The sequence below is a fragment of the Oreochromis niloticus genome, linkage group LG11 (genome assembly GCF_001858045.2).
Source record: "Oreochromis niloticus isolate F11D_XX linkage group LG11, O_niloticus_UMD_NMBU, whole genome shotgun sequence".
NCBI lineage: Eukaryota > Metazoa > Chordata > Actinopteri > Cichliformes > Cichlidae > Oreochromis > Oreochromis niloticus.
Window position 1 is genome coordinate 18,467,722 of NC_031976.2, and position 27,074 is coordinate 18,494,795.

The 27,074-nt window shown below is 42.6% G+C and overlaps 2 protein-coding genes and 1 long non-coding RNA gene across 10 annotated transcripts in view; 1 reads left to right on the forward strand and 2 right to left on the reverse strand.

The window, feature by feature from the left end:
- Nucleotides 1-429: 429 nt before the first annotated feature.
- On the reverse strand, nt 430-1,693 carry LOC112848259 (uncharacterized). The gene is made up of 2 exons (XR_003222280.1): nt 1,591-1,693; nt 430-1,124 (listed from the first exon to the last, which is right to left on the reverse strand). It is a non-coding gene; the product is annotated as an uncharacterized LOC112848259 (long non-coding RNA).
- cpvl (carboxypeptidase vitellogenic like) lies at nt 1,676-8,040 on the forward strand. Its single transcript, XM_003454376.5, has 13 exons — nt 1,676-1,831; nt 1,994-2,172; nt 2,273-2,400; nt 3,420-3,534; nt 3,611-3,669; nt 3,806-3,885; nt 3,987-4,053; nt 4,253-4,375; nt 4,975-5,106; nt 5,216-5,314; nt 5,439-5,612; nt 6,805-6,987; nt 7,078-8,040. Exons 1-13 carry the CDS (start codon nt 1,827-1,829, stop codon nt 7,174-7,176), a joined length of 1,443 nt encoding a protein of 480 aa, XP_003454424.1. The 5' UTR covers nt 1,676-1,826; the 3' UTR covers nt 7,177-8,040.
- Nucleotides 8,041-9,144: 1,104 nt separating this feature from the next.
- creb5b (cAMP responsive element binding protein 5b) overlaps nt 9,145-27,074 on the reverse strand; it is a 43,238-nt gene continuing 25,308 nt past the window's right edge. For 3 of the 8 annotated variants that reach the window (XM_019364749.2, XM_013277043.3, XM_025911758.1), the window contains 5 exons: nt 26,292-26,402; nt 14,539-14,862; nt 13,102-13,329; nt 12,787-12,895; nt 11,713-11,867 (listed from right to left, as the gene is read on the reverse strand). In XM_019364749.2, the coding sequence (XP_019220294.1) occupies nt 11,713-11,867; nt 12,787-12,895; nt 13,102-13,329; nt 14,539-14,862; nt 26,292-26,402 (927 nt within the window). Of the gene's footprint in view, nt 11,868-12,024; nt 12,538-12,786; nt 12,896-13,101; nt 13,330-14,538; nt 14,863-26,291; nt 26,403-27,074 lie in introns of those variants that run through there. The other 5 variants (XM_005472446.4, XM_005472445.4, XM_003454377.5 and 2 more) reach the window with 5 other exon arrangements.

Genomic DNA, 27,074 nt, shown 5'->3' on the forward strand with positions numbered 1-27,074 from the left:
GAGACCAGCCATCACTTTATTAATAATAGTTTCCCCCCTTCATAGTGGGAAACAGGACAATAATAACACAACCATCAATCAATGTTAAAGATTGAGTGATTTTAGTTTACAGGTTATTGACACACTGATTGTATCATCTAGAATAGCCACATCCCGATGAGTCTAAGCACCATATTCAAATCTTTTAGCTCTGGTTTGGTCCCCTCCACAGAAATGATTGCCAACTGAGTGAGTCTCAATTCAGCAAAAGCCAAAATATCACTATATTTAAAACAATGCTCAGTCCCTCAGCTGTGGAATAGGTGAGAACCGTTTGAGAGCTGATGGACAGCTATCTCAACCTATCACATCAGCCATGGTGCCTGCCACTTTCACTTTACATCAGCTCCAAGCATTTTCCAGATGTCAGTGAGAAACAAACCCAAAGGATTCCTGTTTCATGATACCAAATAATATAGAGTGCATAGTGGCAAGCTATTTGTTGATGCATTAAAGAAGATAAACTAAAAATGTTCTGAAGAACAGAGTTCTTATTACTCCTATTTTAAATGTTGCCCAAGTTTGCAGTACTGTTAGGCTCATTCAAAGATTTATTACTTCCACCTGTGTTCACCAGCAACACCAGATAATTAGTTTCCACTTCACCTTTTTCCAGCTGGCCAGTGCATTGCTATTTTTCTATGTGAAGATTAAAACACCCCCTTGACAAAGGCTAAATATACAGTGCTCAAAAAAATTAAGTATCACAGTATAAAATAAATTCATTTAAACTTTAGGTATACCAATAACTTAGTAAACATAAACCATTGTGAATATATTTCATCTGCTCTTATCCAAGTAAAAGTGACAGCAGATATCCTGGAGAGTGCCCGGTTTTTCTTTTTGTCAGTGTCCTTGTCAGCATGAAACGTTGCCTGCAGCACATTCAGGTTGCACTGGTAGCCCAGCGCCTCCAGGATGACACATCCATATGTGCCATCACCAGAAGGTTTGCTGTGTCTCTCAGCGCAGTCTTGAAAGTCTGGAGAGCTGTTACACGAGTGCTGTGCAGAACCATCAGCTTCAACAGCAGGACTGTTAACTGCTCCTTTGTGTGAGGAGGACCAGGAGGAGATCTGCCAGAGCTTGACAGAAAAAGAAAGAAAAAAATCAGGAGGGATGAGAACACTACCTACAAAACCATTCCCTTTCTGGGAGTTGTTGCTTCTCCAGCGCACCTGTTGTCACTGAACCACAGTGGTTTATGCTATGTGTACTGGACAGAGTAAAATCCCTGAAGTTTTACTGACTTTGTGTTATTGGATCTACTCATGCAGTCACTTAAAGAACTAATTACATTTTATTTTGAGCAATGGATAAAGTATTACCAAAACAGCTACTGAAAATTGTCTTACTTTGAAACTTTGTGAACAAATTATTTTCTTATATGTTTAAAAGTGTCAGTTAATGCTCTTTTTTTTTTAAAGTTAGGGACTGCTGCCCGCAATTTACAACCAGGAGACTAACAGAAAATATGCCAGCATTGGTGCTGTATTGTGTATTTAGTATTATACTGTTAAGGTCTGTCTAGGGTCTGTGATTAAGACTCACAGATTTGACATTAGTCTAATGACACGTGTGGCCATTAAAACAACAGTCGAATGGCGTCTCCTGCTAGGCACGACCGAGGGCTGATTAAACAACAATGACCACGTGATCCCGTATCTCATGTGACCGGCACAGAGCTGATCATGTGACTAAAATCACAGTGAGAGCGGATTTGTTAGTCCACCTACCCTCGCCTGTGTTAGAAGGTGAAGTCTGTGCTGTTGCCGGTGTTTGCGATCATGAGGTGAGGTTTAAAAGAATGACGATGACTTCATGCTCGCAGTCAGGGGCGTGCAGCCTCGCTGTGGTTGCACTGTTTTGAAATCTGAGTGTCTTGGGGGTGCTTGAGGTTCACACATCGTTGGCCAGGCCCGCATTGTGATATCTATGTTACAAATATTGACAGGCTGCCGAGAGAAACTCTGGGTGTCCTCTTACTGTGGGCCTGTCTGCACTCCGCCGCCTCCGGGGGCTGTTCGTCGTTTTTCTGCCGAAAATCTCTCCGCGTCAGCGGCCTGAGCGGAGTCGACCCCGGTGCCCCTCTCTTTCTCACTCCTTATCTGGAGAAAGGCGCCATAGATGAAGGTAATCTTGTATTTGGGTTACTGTGAAGTAACGTACTATAGATTGGCTTCGTGCTTGTTGTGTTGCACATCCACAATGTGGCGATATCTCGTTCTTCCAGCCAGGAAACTGAGTCTGGTGGGAGACCTGCCGGGAGGCAATAAGTCAGTCAAGAGTTATGCTGGATACCTCACAGTCAACAAAAAATACAACAGCAACCTCTTCTTTTGGTTCTTCCCTGCTTCCATGGTAGGCCTAACTTCTTTTTTTACCACAGGGGCTTCCCAAATTTACAGTACTCTTATTTGTTCAGTGTGACAGGAAATCACTGAGAGGATCAAATCTGTGTGGGGTTTTTCAGAAGTCAACTTTGTCTTTAGTTCCTCAGTGAAGTTGTGATATTTAGTCAGCTGCAGCCAGGAATACCCAGGTTTTCTTTTGCTGATTATTAAAGCAAAAATCCTTACAGGAAGAGAGCTTGTATTACTTTTCAACTTACACTTGACCCTTTTATTTATTATGTCTTTTAATCATTAACTGAGTGTTTTTTTTTGTTTGTTTTTTTTATTTATGAAAATGCTCCAGAGCAGTGGAGATGGACGCGTTTAATGACAGCAAGTAAAGTTTGAATCTTACTGAATGTCTTTTACTAAAAAGCCTCCAGGAAAAAAAGAAACTGAAAGGGTTCTAAACAACTTCCTTTTACCCCTGTTGGACCAGAATACATATACAACTGTGATCAGGAGTTTAAATCAAATTAAAAAGGAGCATGAATGTCAGGGTTATTGTGGACATGATTTCTTTGCACTGTTTTTTCTCTAGGGTGGAATGATTGTGCAATAAACATCTTTAATTGCGTAAAAAACAGGAATTGGGTCAAAAGTATACATAGAGGTTCAAATCTATTCATTCACTTAAATCATTTAAAAAGTAGCACTGAAGGTTCTGCAATGTTTTTTAACTTGATGAGGCCTATTAACTTCTCGTTAGTGATCATGATTGATGACAAGTGGTAGGTTCACTGTCTCAACATAAATGGGTAGTGTCAAACTTTTTCCTATCAGACCAATGCTCAGAACAATGTGAAAGTCCAAGCAACTCGGTGGAAGACAAATTATAGATTTAAACAAGTTAGGAAGGTCTCTTGGGGCCATTTCTAAACCACTGCAGATTCCAAAATCCTAATTTTATACAACTGTATGGTGGTAAAAGTCCACTAGGTGGCGCCAGGGTCTTAAACTTTGTGCTTGCACTGATGTGACTGATAGGCAAACCAGGAGAAAGCTCCAGTCCTGCTCTGGCTGCAAGGTGGGCCTGGTGGCACGTCCATGTTCGGTCTCTTTGTGGAACATGGGCCATATGTGGTGTACAAGAACATGACGGGTAAGAACTGATTTGCAGCAGCAAGACTCCCGGGTTGTTTAAGCCTTCTTATTTAGTTTATATTCTGTCTTTGCAGTCGGTCCGAGGGATTATGCCTGGACAGCCAGATATTCAGTTTTGTACATTGATAATCCAGTATGTATTTCTGATTTATCACCACATTTAAAAAAAAAAAAAAAAAAAAAAAAAAGCAGTATTACTTAAAATGTCATTTTCACTTTGTGCATTGGAAAGATTGAGGAAGTTTTTTTTTTTTCTCCCCTCTCTCTAGGTTGGAACAGGTTTCAGCTTCACTGAAGATGACGGAGGTTTCGCTCAGAACCAGGATGATGTTGGCAGAGATCTGTACAGGTCAAATATGACCATCTAATTTGCATATAGTCAGCTCATTTATCCTCACAGTAATGATTGTTACTAACTCTTTTTCTTATTCTCCTCTTTTCTTTTATAAGTGCTTTGACACAGTTCTTCCAGATCTTTCCTGAATATCAATCCAATGAGTTCTACGCAACTGGAGAGGTCAGCGTTTACTTTTAAACTTTGCGCAGAAAATGATTTTTCCACACTTCACAGAGCAATATGACACAAGTGGCTATTTAAACAGAGCAAAACGATTACAGGGCTAGATATATGCTTACCATGCTAACCAATTATTACTTTTTGCCAAATATGATGAAATTTTAATGTCTTATTTTGTTAACATACATTCTCTTTGCAGTCATATGCAGGGAAGTATGTTCCTGCCATTTCTTACTACATTCATAAAAACAACCCTACTGCCAAGGTGAAAATCAACTTCAAGGGGATGGCTATTGGCGATGGACTCTGTGATCCAGAGCTGGTGCGTAGAAGAATTTCATATATTTAGACGTAAACTCTGTCCTAAGATCGTTCCTGAAAGTGCTAATGTTTGATTCATAAGACGTGCTTAATCATAAAACTTGCTGAGGCAGGAATGACATTTAGAACTTAAGCAGCTGTGTTGCAATTTTGTAGTTGCACAATGCCAGCACAACTCATGGTGCAGTCGGAAAACAGCCTACAGAAAAGCAAACTCTTTAGAAGACCTGATCGTGATGATGGTAGAGAAGGTTTGGTGCTGCTGCGGTGAGCGAGGTGTGGCAGAAGAAAAGAGTTTTCTAAAGGCTTGGACTTATACGTGACCTAAACTGCAATATCCCTACGTAACCGCAGGAAAATCTCTTGGATAATGTCTAGAGTTGGCTTAGAAAGAGTTTAATAAAGCATCTGTTTCATGAACAAGACTCATTGACTTACACATTTTTTCCCTCATATGGTCTAAATGTGTGTCTTCATTGAAACACAGGCTGCTGTGTCTTTTGCTTTCATTGTCCACACTGTACGTTTGTCTTCCACTTCTCATGTTTGATGCCGTCTGCTGTGACAGTACGGTGATATTTTACTGCTCTTCCACATCAGATGCTGGGTGGCTATGGTGAGTTCATGTACCAAACGGGAATGATAGACGAACTCCAAAAACAGTACGTCGACCAGCAGACAGATCTTGGAGTTAAGCTCATCCAGCAGGAGAAGTGGGTGGAGGCTTTTGAGGTAATGAGTTGATGTTGTTCGTCATCTACGTTTGCAGTATTTTCTAATTGTTCAAGGCACACAGGTCATGGATGCCTTTTTCATTTTAATTTCAATCCCCTGACTTCAGGTCTTTGATCGTTTGCTGAATGGCGACGTAGATCCGTATCCCTCCTTCTTCCAAAATGCAACAGGATGTACCAACTACTTCAACTACTTGACATGTCAGGTACTCTGAGTTCCTTGAAGTTCTTTTTCTTTTCTTTTTTTTCTTTTTTTGTAAAATAAACTAAACCAGGTGTTGCTTTTTAACAGCTTAAAGAATTCACAAATTTCCCTTATATGTACCCCAGGAGCCTGAGGATCAGGACTACTACTCCCAGTTTCTGACCCTGCCGGAAGTGCGACGTGCCATCCACGTGGGCAACCTGACATTCCACGATGGCTCCGAGGTGGAGAAGCACCTCCTGCAGGATGTCATGAAGACCATCAAACCATGGCTGGGGGTGCTGATGGACAACTACAGGGTAAAAAGTGCAGGGTCATCCATTTTTATGTGAAATGCACAAGATGAAAATGTGAAGGGGAAGAAAAAAATCTGGATTTTGTTCATGATGATTTATATTTAGAGTGTGAAACAAATGTTTTACTTTTATTACTTGCTTTATTTATTTATTGACAAGTAAACTGGGCATCGTTCTCAAGTATTAACAGGAAACAATCTTAAAAAAAAAAAAAAGCCCAACTCAGACACTGTCAAACATTTCGTTACATCATCTTCTATGGATGGGGTCCAAAAGGAAAAACTTTACAGATGGCCTGTATTTGTATAGCGCTTTACTAGTCCCTAAGGACCCCAAAGCGCTTTACACAACCAGTCATCCACCCATTCACACACACACACATACATTCACACACTGGTGATGGCAAGCTACATTGTAGCCACAGCCACCCTGGGGCGCACTGACAGAGGCGAGGCAGCCGGACACTGGCGCCACCGGGCCCTCTGACCACCACCAGTAGGCAACGGGTGAAGTGTCTTGCCCAAGGACACAATGACCGAGACTTTCCAAGCCGGGGCTCGAACCGGCAACCTTCCAATTACAAGGCGAACTCCCAACTCTTGAGCCACGATCCCCCCAGGACATGGCTCATGCCTACAGAGGACTGTAGGAACACGAAAAGAAGCCTGATGAAAACTGGAAGCACATTCTTTGGTAAAATGAGATCAGGATAAATTTGTTCATCCCCTGGTTGGTGTGAAGCACAGAGGTGTCAGCGCTGCGTGAGTGCAAAAAGTGCTTAGGGGGATGACTTCTACAGATGACACCAGGCGTGACTGTCGATGGAGCACAATACTGGATGACGAGATGACTCGCAGTCTCCAGAACTGAGTCAGGAAAGCTTGATGAAGATTCGAAGCGCAGTGAAAGGGAGGGGGAGAGAAAAGAGAAGTGAAAACTCTGGGGTATTTTAAAGAGAAAGGTGGAGGAATGCAACACTTCCAGGAAAGAGCAGCTGAGAGGTTGTTTCTGAAGAAGAGCGGAGCGCGTCTCCAGGCGGCGGGACAGCCCTTTTGGGGTGACGAGGATTCAGTCTGATATCAAAAACAACAGTTGCCGTGTGTGTGTGTGTGTGTGTGTGTGTGTGTGTGTGTGTGTGGACGTGTGTGAATCTATGGAGTCAGTTAACTGATACAAATTGAATGCATTTATCCAGGTCTTGATGTATAGTGGTCAGCTAGATGTGATTGTGGCTGCTCCACTGACCGAGAGGTTCCTGCCCACTGTGAACTGGACCGGGGCCGCCGAGTACAAAAAAGCCCCTCGCTTCCACTGGAAGGTTCAGCCCACTGACACAGAGGTGGCGGGTTATGTTCGGCAAGTTGGAGAGTTTTATCAGGTGAGCGCATTGTGAAATAAAAGGCCAAATGCATGATCTTAAATCTCTCATTGAGGTTTACTGTTATCTGCTATTGGTCTCTTCATGCAGGTCATCATACGAGGAGGAGGGCACATTCTGCCTTACGACCAACCGCAGAGGTCCTTTGACATGATTGACAGATTCTTGTCAACTCAGGGCTGGAAATGAGAAGTGCAACTGTTCAAGCACCTTCACTTTAGAGAGCGCATCGAGCACAGACTGTTGATTTAAGACTGATTGTCACAGCTAACTTAAATCAGGTTTTTGTTTTCAACATTTTTTTGCAGAACTTTTTAAAAACCAGAGGATGCATTTCTTCTAAGCGTGTGATCTCTGATGCACACTCTTAGCTTGGATGCAATATCTGGATTGTTGCAAACAGAAATAGTAAAACTGATAAAGTGATAAATCAGATTAACATCTTAAATTTTGGGGGTTCATGTTTGTTTTTTCTTGGGTCAGTATGAGTTAATGTATGTTGTGTGAAATCAGTGCACACTCCAGAGACAAAATTCAATGCAGCCAAAACAAATTTCACTCACCTCCAGATTTCTTTTAAACTTGTGCATATTTCACATTGAACTGTTAAATCTTTGTAAAGGCAACCTGAGAAAACGGTTCATACAAGTTTTAAATGATTTCATGTATTGAAGCAAAAGGTTCTAAGCGGTTCTCTGTACCTTCCTGTGCCACTTATAATAACCTTTATCCTAGTGTATGCAAAGTGATTGAATAAAGCTTGGAGGTGTTTTTGGTCCAACTGCTGCCAGTTATGAATGCATGCTTTGTTTTCATTCACTAAAGGTGGAATAATTTTTTTCTAACACAAGTTTGGTTTGTATTAAAGAACCTTTTTCTTCAATATATCCAATTCTTTTTAAAGTTTGTGTTTTGTGAGGTTGCCTTGGTTTTGAGTCCGATTGTTTGAATGTCTGTAACAGTCCGAAGGGACTCTGTGACTTTTTGGCAGCACTGTAAAGCCTTAAGTGTTCAAATTACTTGAAATAAAGATTTTTCTTTTTTAAAACATCACATTGTGTTACTTACAACCTTTTGCTTGATGCCATTAAGTGTTTTTATCATTGTGTTATATTGTGGTCTACCTCCCAGTACATGAGAGACTGGGAAAAACCAAAATGATGCTGGTGCACACTTTATCTTGGAGAGGAAGTGGAGTCAGATCTGGTTAGTGTTGCTGTTTGTGGAACAGTGGTTTGTACTTTCACCTCGCAGGAAGAAGGACCTGGGTTCAAATCCACCAGCCAGTTGTTCTCTCCGGTACCAGTCCAAAAACCAAGATCATGTTAACTGGTGATTCTGAATTGGCTGTAGGTGTGAGTGGTACTCTCATCTCTGCGTGATGACCCTGCGATAGAGTGGAAACTTGTCCAAGGTGTGACTGGTCACTGGGATAGCTTCCAGTCCCTGAAAACTAAAATGAAACTATGGAAAAGAAATATAACTTTAGTAGATGAAATGAGCAAGCAAAACCCCGTGGGTCTGAAACTAAACTGAGAAGTAAACCAATTGAGGTGGGATTTGAAAACATTGCTAGATGTGAAAGTATTGTTTGGGAAAGTGAACAAGTTGTACACCAGGGGTCATGATAATCCAAAGACAAGTCCCTGCTTGGCTGCTAACTCGCATAGATCATTGCCTCCCCAAACTGCTGTCAGTCATTAAATGCACTTTGAAAATGAAATCACTGGAGCTCTTGATCATCCGAAGTAAGATCCTGAAAAAGTCCTCTTCATTACTTAAAGAGGTCCCTCCGCATGTGTCCACAGTAGCAGCCGGAAATGAATTTCTTACACAACGATGTTTATTTTTATTGCTTATTTGTTTCATTGTTGTGGCTAAGATTTAATTGTCTCTCTGCATCGGCAGTGATTTGGCATTTTGACAGGATTCAACAAAGATGTTTGTGTACTGAAGTTAACTGCCATGCTATTTCATCGGGCATCTATCAAGCTGTCTAGACAGTTCAATAATTAATGAGTATTCTAAACCTTTAAAGCATCTTACTATTTAATGAGCAGTCATTTTTCAAGGACAAGCATCAGCAAATGCTGTTGATCCTTTGATTGAAATATTACTTTCCTGGGTTTCAGAAACAATGACATCATGTCGCGCGAATGAATGTTACAGAACAAGTGCTTTATTTTCATACCGTAATGTAACTGCAGTGATACTTTAACATCTGTACAAATGCAAAATAAAATGGAGACAATGTAATTACGGACCAAAAAACCAAAAAAAAAAATGTACAAGGATATGCAGGCAGGAATGGATCCCATCCGTTCGTTACATATCAACAATGTACTTAAGCGCTGGGGTGAGCCTCGACGTACAGCGAAAGGCAACAAGTGCAAACATTATTTACAAACGTACCACACGTTTATTCTCCCTTCTAAAAGAAAGGTGGTTGCATTACATGTACAGGGTTATAGAAATTAATATTATGTACAATATTTATACTTTTAGACTTAAAATAATACAATTACAACATCATTAATATGCAGGAATTGTTCTCCACCGCTCACACACAGACACACTCACACTGTACTTCCATAGCTCCTTTTTTTTGTATGCCTATATAGTAACAAATGCATTTTTATTATGAACATGGATCCACTATCAAAAATGAAAACTCCTAATAATTCCAGTTGAAAGCGCAATGAGGTCATAAACATACTTTCACATGCATGAGGTTAATTTGGAATGGTCTGATCTAAACAGGGTTTTAAAAACAGCCAAAATTAAGGCAAGCTTCAGTTCAGAGGGTCGGTGCAACAAAGCCCTTTTACAAAGGATTTTCTAAGACTCATCACTCAATATTCGTCTCTCACACACACTAAACAGCACACAAAAATTTTAAGGGTAAGAAACAACATGAATACATCAAATGCCTTCACAAAAACCACCTTGTGGTCCGTTATGGGAAAAGATATTTTTCAATTAAACGGGAAAGAACAAATTCAACGCTATCAGGTCCTTAATCGTGCCCCGCAATGCAGCAGGTTCCATTATTCTTTTTATGGGCATGTGAAACAAGCCAGGCACACTTTCTCTATAAAGCCAAACATAGTTACAGGTTCTCGCTGGTGTGTGAAGACAGGGAGGAAGGCTTTTGGGGGGGGGATCACTGAGAATTACCTCTGACCTTAATATGGCTATTCTACCCTCCGTCATAACAGAGGACAAAGTGCATAGACAGCTCTGCGATCGCTCCACCTGTGCGTGGAAAGTATTTCATCCATCCTACTGTAAAAACACAGTGCATTATGGTCATCATGCTCATGAACTGACATTCCTGGTCATATGGAAGTGGAAATAAAGAGGCGCTGCGGCCTAAAGGAGATGGATGTAGAAAAGTTCGCCTGTAAGAAACTCAGGAGATTTGGCCTTAGGTGTAACAGACATCTGTAAGAAAGCCCATAACAAAGATTCATAGAAAAACAAAAGAAAAAGCAGAGATAATTACGGTGATTAAAAAGAAGCTATTAAATATAATAAGCCAGCAAAGCTTTTTAAGGAAGATTCAGGCACATTGTGATATCTTGGAAAGCACAAACACGAGCTGCTCTTCTTCAGGAATTGCAAGTTGTGGTGGTGAAAAGAAAAAGAAAAAAAGATAAACAGATTTATATTTTCTCACATACTTTTCTTTCTTAATACAAGTCGAACTTTGTTCTGCAGCAGGAAAGAGGGACAAAACACAAATATATATATAACAATATTCACATACTCAATCAAATGTTATTTCATTTTGGTCTGAATGCACAACACACACACACAACAAGAGGCCTCAACGATTAAAAAGCTTCAGTTGGTCCTGGAGAGCGGAGGACGCTGGTCTCCGCTGCTGAGCTGCCTCACTGGTATCACAGTGTACAGTTCTGTTGCTGCAACAGCATCAAATGTCCTTGGCCATTCTGATCATTAATGTGGGCGTACAGTAGAAAAAAGATGATCAACACTGTGATATATTGCTTCCGTCTGAGCATATGGTATTTTCACTGTCACGCTGTATATTATAAAGCTTTTTTTGTTGGTTTGCTTGTTTTTAAAGAATACTGCCGACAGGGAAGATTGTTAACAGTCATATATGTTTCTTGGAAAAAAGAAAAAGGGTCATTACACCGGCTTGCATATTCCTGTCTTCAAGACATCCGTGTCCAAAGTCTGACTTTAAACAACAAATAAAACGCAGCGACGTCCCCTCAGATTTTTCAGTGTCTTCCACATTGCTGCAAGCTTACGCAGCTTATGGTCACTTTTTATTCAGTCCACTGGGCACATAGAGATGTAAGACCTGTATTTTTGTTTTTTAAGAGATGACAGTCTGAGGCATGTATCTCTGTCCTCTAGTTTCATGAGCATCGTGATCAATTTTGTACCAATACAAAACAGAAAAAGTCACTGAAATGGTGCATGAGATTAACAGAAATGTCTTTCCACTAAGCACAAAAAAGCAGAATTAAAAAAAACGCGCCAAAAAAACCATAAAAGTTTTATGCGTTAATAGGATTGGTCTATAAAAATAGATACTGTAGCTACTGTATAAAGAACAGCCTCACAGGCCTTTGAGGTTTTTCTTGATGGAGAATGAGGAGCAGCACGTGCAGCTGGCGACCCTCAGAAAGCATGGGTGGTGGTAGGGGGAATTTGTGGCTGCAGCCGAGGTTACAGTCTCCTTTGTCCCTAGTGGATGGGGTTAATGTCTGTGCAGTGGTTGGTCTGCCCGTGCACACTGCTGCCCCCTACAGTCGTAGTGGAGGTGGTGATGGTGTTGTGCTGGATGACCTGCTGCTGGGAACACACTGGGGCTGGACTGCCTGCAGGACTGCTCTCTGGACCTGAGGGGAAAGCAGAGACATCACTGAAGATAGAAGCGATGCGTAGAGCACGCATGTGTGAGTGCAAGTACAAAAGATAGAACCAAGGAGCTGCACACAGGGATACATAAAGTATGCATAATGGTAAAATCTAGCAAAATAAACACAGGATCTCTTATTATATTACAAAAAAAATCTTTATTAGCAGAAGAGCATTTATTTCAAACATGTGACAACCTAAGGTTACACCAAATGTCTCATCCTCCATCTCAAAATAGACGATAATGGATAATACAAAAATGGAAACGTAAATCATTCCACTCCGTAAATACGCCTGATGGATTTTGGACACATTGTAGGTGACATCTTTACACCAGTTAGACTCATCGATGAAAGTCATTCCAGCCCAGGCTGGGAGTTGGCTTTCTCTTGTACAAAAGAGCCATTCAGCCAAGGGGGGACGTGAGCCTTATTTTCCTAAAGCTGCACAGGGAGGTGACTTATCCTTATTACATGGAAATGTCACTCGAATCCGTATCAAAGGGTGGGGCTCTGATGTCATGTACGGCTGAGCCGAAGCACAGTCCAAAAATCAGTGAGATCCCAGGCATCCGTTAGGGCTGTGATGTCAACGTGCAGACTGTGATGTCTTTCTCACGTTGAGGCTCGGCTGCTTCTGTGCACAGAGCTGCTGTGAGATGGAAAAAATAAGTCTCAAAAGGGATTCAGACAGCCAGCTACCAGAGTGTGCAACACCCATATGTCAAAGGAAGAGTCCTGCAGCGAGCGTGGGAGCTGGATACCAGCGCACTGGAACGAAAAGCCTTGCCAGTTACTGTGTGTCCGTCAGACTTGTGTCTGTAGGGTTTATTCCTTTCCACCGCAGAGCTAAGGCACACAGTTAAAGGTGTGTGAGTGTGTTTATGTTTAAGCTACTCACTGAGGTAACCTTGGGACTCTTTCTGCATAGTGGTGATGGGACAGTCCTTGTGTGTGAGGAGAAGCTGCTTGAGCTGTGTCACCTCGTTCTTTAGCATTGTGACTTCATTCTGAGAAAAAGAAAAATATTTTTAAGATTTCAGCGAATCGACATTTCTTGGCAAGTCCATCCTTAACTACCTAAAAACAAACAGTAAAATTCCCAGGTCATATTACCCAATATAAACAAATCAAAATCCATGGTGGTGGCCCTGAGTTGCAGTCATTACTGTACATAGAAGCTCTAAAGGTGTTTTTTGGTTTTTTTGGTTTTTACCTGAAGCTGCATGTTGGTCTGTGTGAGCTCCTCTGCCTTCTTCTCTAATGACATCACCCAAACTTTTCGCTTCTGTCTGCATCTTGTTGCAGCCGCTCTGTTTCGCTCCAGAAACTTTCGCCGACGTTCATCCGGATCCTCGTCCACTACTCGTCTGCGCCGTCCACCACTGGGTGGCGGAGACTGCAACGTCTGCGTGGGCTGCATCTGCTGGGTTGCAGGTGACATCTGAATCACGGGAAAATGGCATTAACATTACTGGTGTCCCCGATGGGGCAGCGCCTGCCTGCCACGATCCGACCACATATGTAACCATCCTGACACAGCTGGAAAGCAGCCAGTCAGCTGTCTGCTGTAGCCGCTATGCTGCCCTCAGAGCCTCCCGCCTCTAAACAACAATCTATACATTACTTCCTGCAGGTATTTAATGTCTGGCAACTTCGCCAAAAACAACATCTGCTTGTACCACGTGCCTTAAGAAGCTGGGCTGTGGGCGTCAGGAGTGAATGACTGACTGACTGACTGGGCTGATTCACTAGCTTGCCCACCTTGTTAAAGAGGTGTCGGGAGGCAGTTTTCCAACGCCCACTTCCACTCAGACTAACACCACCAGACGCAGTCAAAAGGCCCATTTCTATCCACTGACAAATCTTGACATATACTTGGCTAGGTCAAGTGTTTTCAGTCTTCAAAACATTACATTTTTATGAGAAGCATGGAAAATGCACGCCACTTTAATGGTGGCTGCGCACACAGACAATGTTGTTTTAAAGCTTTAATGGTACATTTAAAACATATAGTGAATTGCACTTCATGATGTAGCACTCTGTGCTGCAAAAAGGCTTCAAAGAATGCAAGGACAAAATGCCTCTTTTTTTTAATGCTGTGAGCAATACTGTCAATTAATACTGAAACAGGTATATTCACAGCTAAAACGTCTTCTGCACTTGAAGCATGCCGTGACTACTTAATTGCAAATGGTTGGTGCAGTGGAGCAAAGTTTTCAAAAGACAGTCCTGAATATCCTTTTGTAACTGTTCACTTTCTGAACTCTTCGTGACCCCTTCTCTCCATGGCAGGCATCCAACACTGACCTGTAGCTGACCAAACGAAAAGGAAAAAATACTTTTGCGCCGGGTGCCAGGAAACTCGCTATTAAGGATGCAGCAAGGGAAAATGCGTTCATCCACTCACTTGCTGTGAATTCTAAGCATCATTTTAGCCATGCTTCTATACTAAACCACTAATAGCTGACTTCAAAACTACTCAAAAGCCTTCCAAAGCACTGGCTCGTTTTAGTCACGCTGCATACACGCTGACTTCTAGCTGTGTGAGTGATTTTAATGTGCAGTGTAGTTAATGTGTTATTGAACTTGTGGCTTTGCCTTTGGGCTGCCTAAAAGCTTCTCAGCTCTCTCGGGGAGCCGATTTGCTTACCTGTGAAGCAGAGTGCATCGGAGGGTGCGGTGATGTCTGATGTGGGTGCCCAGGATGAAGATGGGGGTTGTGGGAGTTGTGATGGGGATTGTGTCCCTGCGGGTGATGGTGTCCACCCTGAGCGTGGCCCTGGTTGTGGTGGTGGTGTCCGTGGTGCTGGTATGCGTGCGGAGGGGCTTGCAGGTGCTGGTGCGGGTGCGAGTGCATGTGATGGTGAGCGCCTTGGTCCTGCCGTGATGACATCATCTCCATCATGTGGCCCATGGAGTTCATGTTGCCGTTTGCGATGGCACCGGGGTGGTGTGAAAGTGCAGCCTTTAGCCTCTAAAGGACACAAAGTGGACACCAAAGACAACATTTAATATAAATCTCTGGGAGTATTTCGTCATTATGTTTGTACATATTCGCCTCCATCAGTGTGATGATTAAGAGCAGACTATGACATGACAAATGGCTTCATAAATCCACATGTCAGCAGGACAAGTCAAAGCCACTTAGGCTGTCCTTCATCTCTCCTTCAGTCCTGTCATTCTTGCTCTTTGCCTTTCATGACTGCATCCCACCGGTTCCTGCTCTTCATATTTACAACAGCCCCACTCTCCCTCTCTCTCTTATAGAGTGCATGTGTTTGTTTGTGCATTTCTGCTGGTGAGATGAGATCGCTGGTAAGGTGTGAGACCTCAGAACGCTCCCTACTATTGACCCAGCAACAGGTTTGTTGCTTTAACTGTGTGGTCTACTTAGCACTGACTGAGACGGTGTCTCTGAGCAGTCTGGGATGAGAACCAGAGAGAAGCGCACTAAAAGTGCACTTGTGTTCCTCATGTTTACCAAATGCACCTCTCCACTAGAGTGTGTTTTTCTGGGCACCGCATAAAGACGACCGCAAGCACAGAAACCCAGCACAAACCTAGACATAAATAAAAAATGCATGACATATTTACGGTTTAATAGCTTTTAACAGGTTGCAAAACCTTATTTAATGAAGATCCTTTTTACCAGAAGCACACTGCTGATGTTAATAAACACTAAAATACTTGGAAATTAATTATTCCTTTTACAGTTGATCTCCTGAGACATGTTTAGTAAAAAGTTAGCAGCAAAAATGAAACGAAAGACATTGTGTCTAAGGCTACTGTTGTGAATTCCACAACGTTTTCTTTTCCCTTTCCCAGTATTCTCTTTTTTCCTCTCTGCTCCCTTCCCCCTTCTCCCAGCTGCTGTCAGTAAGTCCAAGGCTCCATATCTTTTAACAACCTTCACATTCATGATTCCCATAGGGAATGGCATCCAGCTGGTCTGGATCACAATGCTAGGACATAAGCAGAGCGCAACATCATCCCTTCACTTCCCGCTCACACTGTCTATGAGTGGAAAGCTTTTTACAAGTAGGAAGGCGGCACAGTCCAATAAATCATTTTAGAAGATTGAGAACAAAAAAAGTGACTGTGTTTTACCATATTTACACATTATATATGTGTGTGTGTGTTTGGAGTTAGTTGTCTTTACTTCTTCCACGGACAGTGTGGGATGCAGAAAAATGCACATGAAACCGGCACAGTGAATTTATGACCTTGTCGAGCCAGTTTTAGTTGACTATAGTTTCTGTTTATCACAGAAAGGTATGCTTGACACATTGAAGCAGGTACTTTTCTGGAAGCGCGTGATTTTATCTGTTGGACCTCACTATGAATGTTATTTTAAACTTCCACACTTCTAATGTCATAGATAACACATCCTAAACCAATATAATCACACCCTAACCCCACTAACTGCCTTCACCAAAACCTCTAAGAATTGTTCTCAGGGGCCACAACCCTTCCTTTTTGTGACCAGAGAGACATGGGTTAAAATACCACAGAGTCTACACACAGCGAGTGTCTTCAAGCCTGCAGCTGTCAGCGGCATCATAGCCACACTGAGTCTTACTGATGAAAACAAAAAAGCAGCACTGAGAAGTCTCTGACTTTCTTTAACACACTACAAACAGTTGCAATCTGCAAAGTTTTCACACTGGGTAGCTATCTGGAAATAACATCTTAAAACACGACAGCTAATTGACATGCAGCTGAAGCAGAAAAGGGATATGAAATGCTTACAGATCAATCATAGTCACCAGCGTTGACAAGGACATCTTCTGTACATCACAGGATGAATTCTGAGTTTGACAGCTCTCACTGAGCACCTTCCCTGCAGCCTGCAGTCGATCAGTATGAACCAGAGAGGTGAGACCCACGCCTTTTGTGCAAGAGAAAACCAATCAGGGTCTGGCAAGCTCCTGCCACTCAAGCAGGGAATCACCTGAATGAATAGAAGCCAGAGGAGTTTGCTGGCAGCATGTCTATCTTTGTAGTCTCTATAAGACGTTTAGTAAGCTGATGGCCGGTAAGATGCTCTTTTGGTGTCACTGAAACTCCCTTCTAGAAAGGGAGGACGCCAGGTGGAAGACAGAGAGCATAAATGGTGAAGGGGAGTATTGAGAGAGACAAAGACTAGAGGTGGGAAGAGATTAGATGGATTCCAGTGTTTCTTCCCCACACACCATTAGCCTGAAACGGCAATTGGTCATTTGTCAGCGTCTCAGCGAGCTGTCCAGCTGGCACTATCTGTATATTAATTCAGTTAGCCTGCATTCAAAGAGGCCTGCGAGTGTCAAAGTACAGAGGGACTGCAGGTCAAAGAGCCAAGGGGCCGATGCACAAGCCTTAGTGGTGATGATTATATACACAACAAAGTACAAAGGTAACTGAATGTAATGCAACACAGGTTAATATAATACAGTTCAACAGAGACAGCATAGCTATTACACATAACAAAATCAATCAAAGAACTACAGAAACATCTTGACAACACACAACTTAAATTTTTAGTACACGCATAGAAATTAAACCACTCTCTTTGACTGGATTAGCTGGCAGGACCTTCACACTTACATGATCAATAATGGAAAATCCAGCTCTTTAAATAGGCAGTATGAATATATAAATGCACCACCTTAAACTGACAGGTTTAAAGAAAAGGCCACAGTTAAAAGAGAAAACCCTTACCGTGATATAAGCCTATTCCTGAAGCTAGCTCTGTACAAGTGTCTACCTCTCCTGCATCTGAAGTCGAGACACAGCTCAGTTAAACCCAGCTCAGCCAAAACTTAAGTCTTTGTATCCAGAACCACAGTGACGCAACTAAGGGACGTTAGCAGAGTGATGATGAGCAGGCTGTGATTCTCAAACACCTTCATCAGCCCCTTAATGACTCTTTAACACATGGTTGTATTTCCCCAGACTGTGCTAAGCACAAGAACTTAACCACCATGTGCATTTTACTCTAATGACACACACACAAACATATACATTTCTCCTGCAGCAACATGGCTGCCACAGAAAACAGTCATTAAATCAGTGCAGGTGTTAGCTTGCGGCTGTGCAGAGCACTCAAAGATGGGACGGTATGCACCCTGTTCTACCACTGTCTGCCCTGCTGCCAAGTTGCAACAGGAAAATGAAGTCGCTGTGACACCATTAGAAAGTGGTCAGCTTCCTTCACAATAATTTTTATATAGTAGCAGCATAAATACATGCATTCTGACAGTATACTGAAAGTAGCAGTGCTATTGATTTTCCACCATCCCTGATTCAGCCATCTTTTGCCCAGAGGGGAGCCATCTCCTCTCAGACCTTTGCCCCCTGACCTCTCCACTCCCTCTCCTTTTTTTAGGCCTCTCTCATTTATGTGGTTTCAGGGATACCAGGTGATCATCCATTAATGATATTTATTAATGGCTGTGTCCTCTCTGACACAGGGGCTTTGAGTGATGTCCCTGTGAGTGCTCTGGGCACATCCTGAGAACACACTCAGGTTTCTGCTCACCAGATGACTTCATGTCTATTAACCCTGGGAGGAGAAACCAAGATCATGAAGCAGGTACAAAGGGAGGAGACCACGCCTGCCTAAGGATGGGTAAATCAAACCTAGCGAGGTCAGGGTGAGCACTTTTATTCCCCTTAAAAGTGGAGCATTGTACTATCAGGGGACCTGTGGCCCGCTGGCGCCTCACAGTAGGTTTGAAAGATTTGATCAGTCTGCGGAGTCATAGTTCAACTGCAAAAAGATCAAAGATTCAAATGGAGCTCTTTCGCATTTAAGGGTCCGCAGAGAAACATTAAAGCTTCTGTCTCTCACTGTCAGCTTTTTTGTTAACATCAGACAAGCACAGTGATCGTGAGTAAGCACACAGCATTTCTAATTGCATAATATATCAAAGCTGTAACTTTCCTGGGAGTATTTTATATATGCCTCGGCCCCCCTACCTTGCACTCTAAACCCGACCCGGGTTCACCATCTGCAGCTGAAAGCAGGAGTTTGGCTCTGCTGCTTCGCCAAGCACTCCACGGATCCTGTTCCATCCTCCTCATCTCCACCACCAGCACTACCCACCAGTGCCTGCCTACAAACCCACTCTCTGTCCCCTAAAAAGCCCATACCCCCATTAGTTCAATTTTATTAGATTTCCCTCTCACCCAGAGAGGCAGTAACATCCACCACCCCCCCTCTCTCTCCTCTCTCTCTCCTCTCTCTCTCTCTCTCTCACACACACACACTACACGCACCTCTTGCCTTTTCCTCCACCCCCTCTCCCTCTGCTTGCCAAGAGCTGGGGACTGTTAAACTGATTTCCTCAGGGAACAGTGAGGCAGACAGTCTGATGGGAGTGCTGGGCTGTAATATCGCCCCCTCTCTCCTCTCTCAGGTTCTGGGCCAAGCTGATCAGAGCTTCCCTGTGGTTCCAGACACAGGGAGATGGACATAGACTGACTGTTCTGCCAGGGCCAGACGTTCCGGTGGTGCTCGGAGGAACCGTGGCGGTATGGGTGCAGCAAGACACACGCCCACTGAGAAGTGTGCTCCAAAGCATGCGCTCATACTCTTGGCAGCTTCTGCAGCCTGTCAAGTTAATGGATGGGCCTCTGACTCCAGTCTGCATATCCCCACTGTTCCCTCTCTTGTAAAGCCCTGCTCGAGTGCAGCCTACATGGTTATCACTACACCCACTGTCACAATCTTGAATACAGACAATGCCCCTGAGTGAGAGAGACAGACAGAGCATGAATACAATGCTAAACACTTACATACTCTTAAGTTGTGGGATTAAAAGAGGCATCATGAGTCATTGTGTCGATAAACGTAAGTGGAATCAAATGTAGTTTGAAAGATGATTAAAATATCAGATCTCTAATGTTAGTGTATTTTGGCCGTTACTCACAAATTTTTCACAATAGTTTTTTTGTTTAATAATGGTTTGAGTTTTGGTTCTTGTTCTCTGATAATAAATAGCCCCTCTTTACACGCACTGTCAATACACCCACAGGCGTGAGAAGCCACTTGTGTTACGACATGTCAAAATTTCCAAGAAGTAATCGTTGAAAACATGAAGCATGAACTTGTCTGATTCAGATCACCTCCTCAGTATTGTTAAAGTTATTTTGGTGTGAGTGTCTTGTTTGTTTTGCTCAGGCTCCAGGAGGGGTAATGGTGGCTGGACCAGTCCGGTCTGGATCGTGCAGTGATGATGGCAGCTGGTTTACCCAAGCTTGGCTCTGCTTGTGTCCCTTCCCATTCATAGGCCCTGAACCATAACCAAATGGCCTTCACATACACCACCCATCAGCACACCTAAAAAAAACAAGCAGTCATCCAAAGACAAACAGATGCGACACTCTGTGCCACCAACGCCGCTCTTGTCCCAAAAACTCAACCCAACAGAGAAGCGCGCGCACACACACACACACACACACACACATGAAACTACTCAGAAGCATCCTCCTCTTCTATAAGGCTTGCTGATCTTGCTTCAGAGTGTATAATGAGCCAGGAACATGTTGTACTCCTGCTAGGCCCCCTACATCCCCTCAGTCATACTAGTAGTACCTTGCACTAGCTTTCACACCATCACTTTGCCCAGGCAAGCACTTTAGCACCTTTTCAACAATACTTTCCATTTACAGTTACACATATATCACCATTCACATACACTGGGCACATGAGCGCTGGAGTAAAAATGTAGCAAAAGGTCGGCTATTTCTAGAAAACACAACAACACAAAAACAGACAAACAGAAATGAAAAAAGTATAAAAATAGATTATTTTTTTTTAATTTATTTATTTAATTTGATTGGCCCGACAATGAAGTGGAACTGAAGCTAAATATAACACATTAGTATAAAACAGCCATGGCAGCAGAAATCATAGATCAGCTGTTGTCTCAAAGCAAGTGATGCTGTGAGGACTATCCATCATCAGAGAAAACCATGGTGATGACAAATGTGAACCGACACAAAGGTAGATGAGCAGAACCATAATGTGGTTTTTTTTTCCATTTTAATGACAGTCAGAAAACAAACTCTCTATTACTGTTTTGAGAGTTTTTAACCTAAAAGTTGATCAGCTGTATTTCCAAAAGTATCTGTTAATGGTTATAAAGTGGTAGAAGTGTGGATGCATGCATGTCGTAAGATGAATATGCGTTAGTATGGCTGTACCTTGAAAACAGAAAGGATCCCAAACTGTGGATCTGTCCCCTAAGAATCAGGTCAGCAAATTTTGGGGGTTGTGTTTTATATCAAAGCTCAAACCCTTCATATTTACAAAGTGGATTTGTGCTTGAATTATCAGGTAAAATCTTTTATTTCAAAGTTTTGTTTTGTTGTATGTTTAACTGTGCGAGTGCTTCTTCTGTAATATTTTTGTCTTTATTCTTATAGTCACGCTCTCTGATTTTAAAAAGTGCTATTTAATAAAAAAATAAAATTAATACACTCACACGTACCACTGTGTACAGTCCTTAAAAGACTGATAAACTAATAGACATGAAATGTAAATTTCATGAACTTGTCCTTTAAATCGTTTTCTACCTAACCGGATGGTACAGAATGGGAAGGAAATCTCATCAACTAACACATTACTCATTCCTCCTGCCACACTTACTCACTATTCAAATGTGAATATGTGTTTTCTAAATATAATATTACAAGATTCGCACGCGCACACACACACACACACACACACACACACACACACACACACACACACACACACACACACACACACAAGTATATATAAACAGACAGTTGTTTTGTTGAGTTCTCACTCATAGCGTAGTATCCCGATATTTTCCATGGCGATTTTACAGGGACATTAAAACACTATCAAAATACTATTAACATGAGGGCTCATCTCATTCACCACCAATCTGAGATAATGTTGGCCAAGCAAACTTTCGTTAAATCGGCTCAGCTGAAAGTACATCCAACAGAGAATCCTGGGAACCAAACTTCTGGCTGGGTTTATTCAGTGGCATGGAAATCAATTTATAACTTTTATCTAACATGTTTTTTTCTGGATTTTCTGTAAACACATGTTGACAGGCATACTTTATAGCTGAAAAAGGTGATAAATTGTGGTGTCGTGAGGTTTCTGATGATTCATCTATCTATCTAACTAGTACAATTTTAGTCGCACCAAAGCAGAAGTTCCTCTCTGGTTTATGTGGCAGTTGCACTGATCCAGCAGCTCTTGCGTTACACTCTACGCTGCTAAAAGGACTCATCCCCCACCACCACCACCACCACTAATCATATAAACTTTTGCTGCATCCAAAATATTTAACCTTCTCTCTATGTGTCCTTTGTACCCTGTCACTATTTGACTGCACGTCTTCCACGTTTACTTAACTAACCACACATATGCATATAACTGATCTGTATCACAAACCATATGCAAACTCTGACTTCATGGTTTGTTTTAGCCCACTTTGTCCACAGATGTGTTTTGGCTCCAAGGACAATGAGTACCAGACGGGGTGCCAGTGCAGTGAAAAAAGAGGCATTTACACACACAATCATGAGCATGCATACAAACACACACAATGTACATACAAGCTAGAGTTAACGCAAGCAGCCTGCAGATTCAGCTGTGCTCTTAGCTCAGCGTCTCTGCTCAGTGACATCATACCCCGACAATGCCACCATTCATACAGATGTTGCTTACAAAACCTGTAGTTAGACTCTCATTGTGTGTACTGCTCCTCCTCCTCACAACAAGAGATTTTGCCAGAGGTGCTCCCCTACTATGGTGAAAGAAAATGAATGGAACACATAATAGGGTTACAGTGTATGCTAATGGTTTAACTGCTTACAAACGATTTTATACTAAGGTAATCATTTCATCAATCATGACATGGCAGAGATGAAAACTGTAACATCTGCAGCTGCCTCACTTTTTTGGCATTTGTGAGCAAAATAGGTGCAGTTCAGTGCAGTTACTGAATTGCAACTAGTATTTGGATTATCAGGATTAAAGATCAAGCGTTTAGCTAAACAGTGAACATGTACGAAAGAGTTACCCTAAAGAATTAACTGCAAGGTTTGTGCAAGTGAAATGAAAACTCAACATCAGTGCACGAGGAATACTTTGATTATTGGTCCTCCTGTGTGCTATGAAATGTTTCTTTAAGAGAAGCACTGCTTGCCCCCCCACTCCCCCCCTTCAAGTAAAAAGGAGCATATTTAGAGCATGCCAGGAATTATGTCATCCACCAATCTAGTGCCAGCTCCACAGCCAAGCAGGCTGCAGTGAAAGAACATATAGTATTGTTTACCACATAAAAATCTCAGCACCTAGCCCGATGCTTAGTGACAAATTTATTGTCCTTAGTAACAATATAAACAATAGATAATTGGGAGATAATAAATAACACATTTTCATACACCAGCACAAAGAGCTTTCAAGGCCTCTCTTTCTGAAATTAGCAAGCAGTCAGGATGTGTGGAAAGCATGGGACTCAGTTAAAAGACACAATAAAACAATGCCAAAGTGCACCACGTTGAAAACAGTGCCACTGACATGAGCCATGCGCCACAGCGGGCATTCATAGACTCGAGTTTGTTTTTAGGGGAAATTTGATAAGGGCTTGTTTGGGTTTTTCTTGTTACAGATGAAAAATGATAGCAATTACCTTTCATTGCATGAACAAAGATATCAAAATTTAAGCATAGGGGGTCTGTGGTGTGTGAGGGTTGGGGTGGGGTGGGTTGGGGGTGTGGGTGTGGGACGTAGAAAACAGTGCAAGTATTCAGAACTTTTGCTTTACAGGCATGCATGTATTCTGTGTGTGCATCTCATCTGTCAGTCGTTTTTCAAGTATTTTTGGCTGCGTGTGCATGCATGTGTGGGTGCACGTGTGTGCATGATTTTGCGGCTATTTGTACAAGCAAAATGACACAGTGCTTGTCCACGCGCCGTCCATATATGTGTGTGTGTGTGTGCTTGTAAGGAGTGGTGATGTAATGCTTTGGCCGGCATGCTGTGGAACTTGGCCTCCTCTGTACTGCGTTTCCTCCACGCTGCGAGGGTCAACTATCCCACAACCTCCAGCACACAACACTCACTATTCAATTCCCCAGACCACAACAGAGCAGAATTCAACCACACCCGGCACCAAGAGCACCCAGTCCCTCACAACAAGAAGGGAAAAAAAAAACACTTGAGCTAAAACTAATAAAACATTCCAATCCCAGAAACCCTCCCAGGCAGCAAACTAAAAGCATTAAGAAAAAAAAAACATATCAATTATTCCACCATCAAGCTTTGCTATACCACTTAAATGATGGCACTTAAGGAGAAAATCAGAAGAACAAAGATGGGCACTGATGCAGATACAGTCTTTAGCCCAGAGAGCACAAACAGAGAGCTTAGAGCAAGATATGAGTCCCCAAGGGGCCACAGCAGTCCTTTGGCTCATTAACTATTTACACCAGAGACAGGCCTCCCTACTGCTCTGGCCCACCACAAAATCAATTAGCCTTCATTAGCCCAGGCTCAGGGCATGCTTTCTCTGACAGGGGAGGGATAATCCTGCAACCGATGCCTCCAGTTACCACAAAATATCAAACAACAGCAAGCTCACCCATATGGCCATACATATATGCACAAACATGGAAAGACAAAGGAAACCGGTTCTTCTTTTCACTAAGAAGTCTTCTATTTTCTCCCTCTTATTCATTGTTTGATCATGCAGTATATCAATATTGCTTCTCGCTTTTTAATTCTCTTGCCTATTCTGCCTGTCTGTTTCCTTCATGTCTATCAAAGTCCCACTCAATCCCCTCTTCTGCTCTCACAATGTAAACGTTGAGCACAAAGAGTGCATCCAGATTCGTTCCTCCGAGGTGTGGGGTTACAGTGCGAAGATTTCCCATTGGCGGAAAGTCAACATGGTCGGGGTAATGCGATTAGAGCCGGATTGAGATCGTCGCAGGGGACACATGGGCCTGATCATGGCCCAGTTATCCGATAGCGAGGCCGTATTTATCGACCAAGCCCGGGCGAGGATATTGCAGACATTAGAGACCCCGTCTATGCTTATGAAACCCACGCTGGAGATCGCACCCGGATAACACAATTAGTCTCTCACTTTCTGTCCACAATCACAAAATTCCATCAGTTGTGTTCAGACATCAGGGAGCAGAATCTCAATTGATACACATTGGATTGCTGTGCCTCGTGCCCGAATGGCCAACTAACCAGAAAGTTGCATGGTTAGGGGGCCTGCAGCCATTTAGTGACTGCATATGTTTATGGGAGGCCTAACAGAGCATTTACAATTCAATTACACAGATAGGAGGAGAAAAAAAGAGTAAGACGTGTCTGGATGATGGCCAGGGGAGAGATAAGCCTAATACACTAATATTGTGTTACCCTAGTGTGTTACCATAGGAACAGTTGAAGAGATTCAAAAGACTACAAAGGCGATCAATCTTGAGAGAACGGGAGGAAGAGGGAGAATTAAATGCCCTGGGACTGCTCCCGCTCTCCTCTATCAGACCAATAACTCTTCTAATGACCTCTGCTACCCCTCTCTCTCTCTCTCTCTCTGTCTCTCTGTGTGTCTTTGCCTCTCCAGGATGTTTCTCTCCAGCAAACCCAGCTATCTATGAACCTTTCCAAACACAAAGCGCAGCCAACTCTTTTCATTATGGTTTATAATTTCTTTTTTCTCGATATCCATGTCATGACACTCCAGTTATTTATTTTTAAAACAAAGGTTGGCAGTTGGTCACGTTGCTACAGCATTAATCAATTCATATCACCTTAAATGTAACTTTTTAGCTATTTTTCATTAATCAGCGGTGCGCTGTCATAAACCAGCACAAGTGTTGCAGCAGTTACTGGCATGCAAAATCAAGAACAGTGCAAAGACTCATTTCTTTTTGAGCTTTTTCTTCTGCCAGTCTTTCTTTATCCTTCTTTAACTCTCAAAACCTGTGCCTACATCTCATTCCCACTTCTACAACTAAATGCTTTGTGAAAGGATGAGGTCATTTGATTTTTTCCCTGCTGTGTTAAACTAGTGCTAACAAGTTGCAGGACCTACAGAACATGTTCTGTACATTAAGATATATATCAGGCAGTTGGTGGGCAGCCGAGCCACAACCACATAAAGGGCCCTTTATTCCAGCCAGAGTCTCCGGTGCTGCACTGGCAGGTTCAGACACAGCTTTGATTACACACCAAATGATGAAATCCACACAGGCCTAAGAGTGCAGCCTTGCTGGCAGAGCCCAGTGGAAAAGAAGGTTGCAACACTTTCAGCTTGTGTGTGTGTGTGTGTGTGTGTGTGTGTGTGTGTGTGTGTGTGTGTGTGTGTGTGTGCAGGCATAAAAGTGTATGTATGCATGTGAATGCTTGCATATACTCACCAGTTTGGCCTCCGAGTGCATGGAGGGAATGTGAGTGGAGGAGCAAGAGCTGCTGTGGGCGGGGCTTTGCATGCCCATCATATTGGAGCCCATGGACATTTGTCTCTCCATCTGAAGATTACAACAATACCATAACAATCATGCAAGTGTAAACAGGGCTTTATTTAAACACATATCAATCATGCTGTACTATTTATGCTAAGAGTGGTGATTTTTCAGAGATGTAATCACTGCTTTCTCACAGGTACGCACCAAAAAACTTTAAGCATTTTAAGTGTGAGACCTATCCTTTGAGGTTGTGGAGCATGAGATGAGAACGCATGAGAGCCTGATTTCACATGACAGGCTGCCCTGTGCACAGCTCTGTGTGATGATAACTGGAGCTGACCCAAAACAGGAAGCCAGCACGCAGGGACTTAACACAGGAAGCTGGGCAACTGGGGTGTGTGTGTGAGAGAGAGTTTCTAACAGCAGTTTGGTGAGTATCTGTCAGACTAACATCAAAGTCATCTAGTTGCAGGATGTTTCAATAAGGACGTAGGTTAGTTAGCTCTACAAATTTATAACCAACTGTCTTTGTGTGTATGCGCTCACTACCTGTCTCTGATTGATTCTAGTCTGGTCGTTATGTGTCATAGCTGAGACCTGAAGAATTCACATGACATGTGATGAAAGGTGAGCGGTGCTCACTGTGTGGTGCAAGCAGGAAAGAAGATATGTCTGCTTGAACATCCACATGCATGTGTGCGTGTAAGGTGTTGCGGCCTCTTAGCTGCTGAAGTT

What these genes read in the sequence shown, in the direction of transcription:
- cpvl (XM_003454376.5), top strand. An exon ending in AGTGGGTGGAGGCTTTTGAG is followed by an intron (nt 5,107 to 5,215) that starts GTAATGAGTTGA and finishes CCCTGACTTCAG; the next exon opens with GTCTTTGATCGTTTGCTGAA. An exon ending in TGCTGATGGACAACTACAGG is followed by an intron (nt 5,613 to 6,804) that starts GTAAAAAGTGCA and finishes GCATTTATCCAG; the next exon opens with GTCTTGATGTATAGTGGTCA.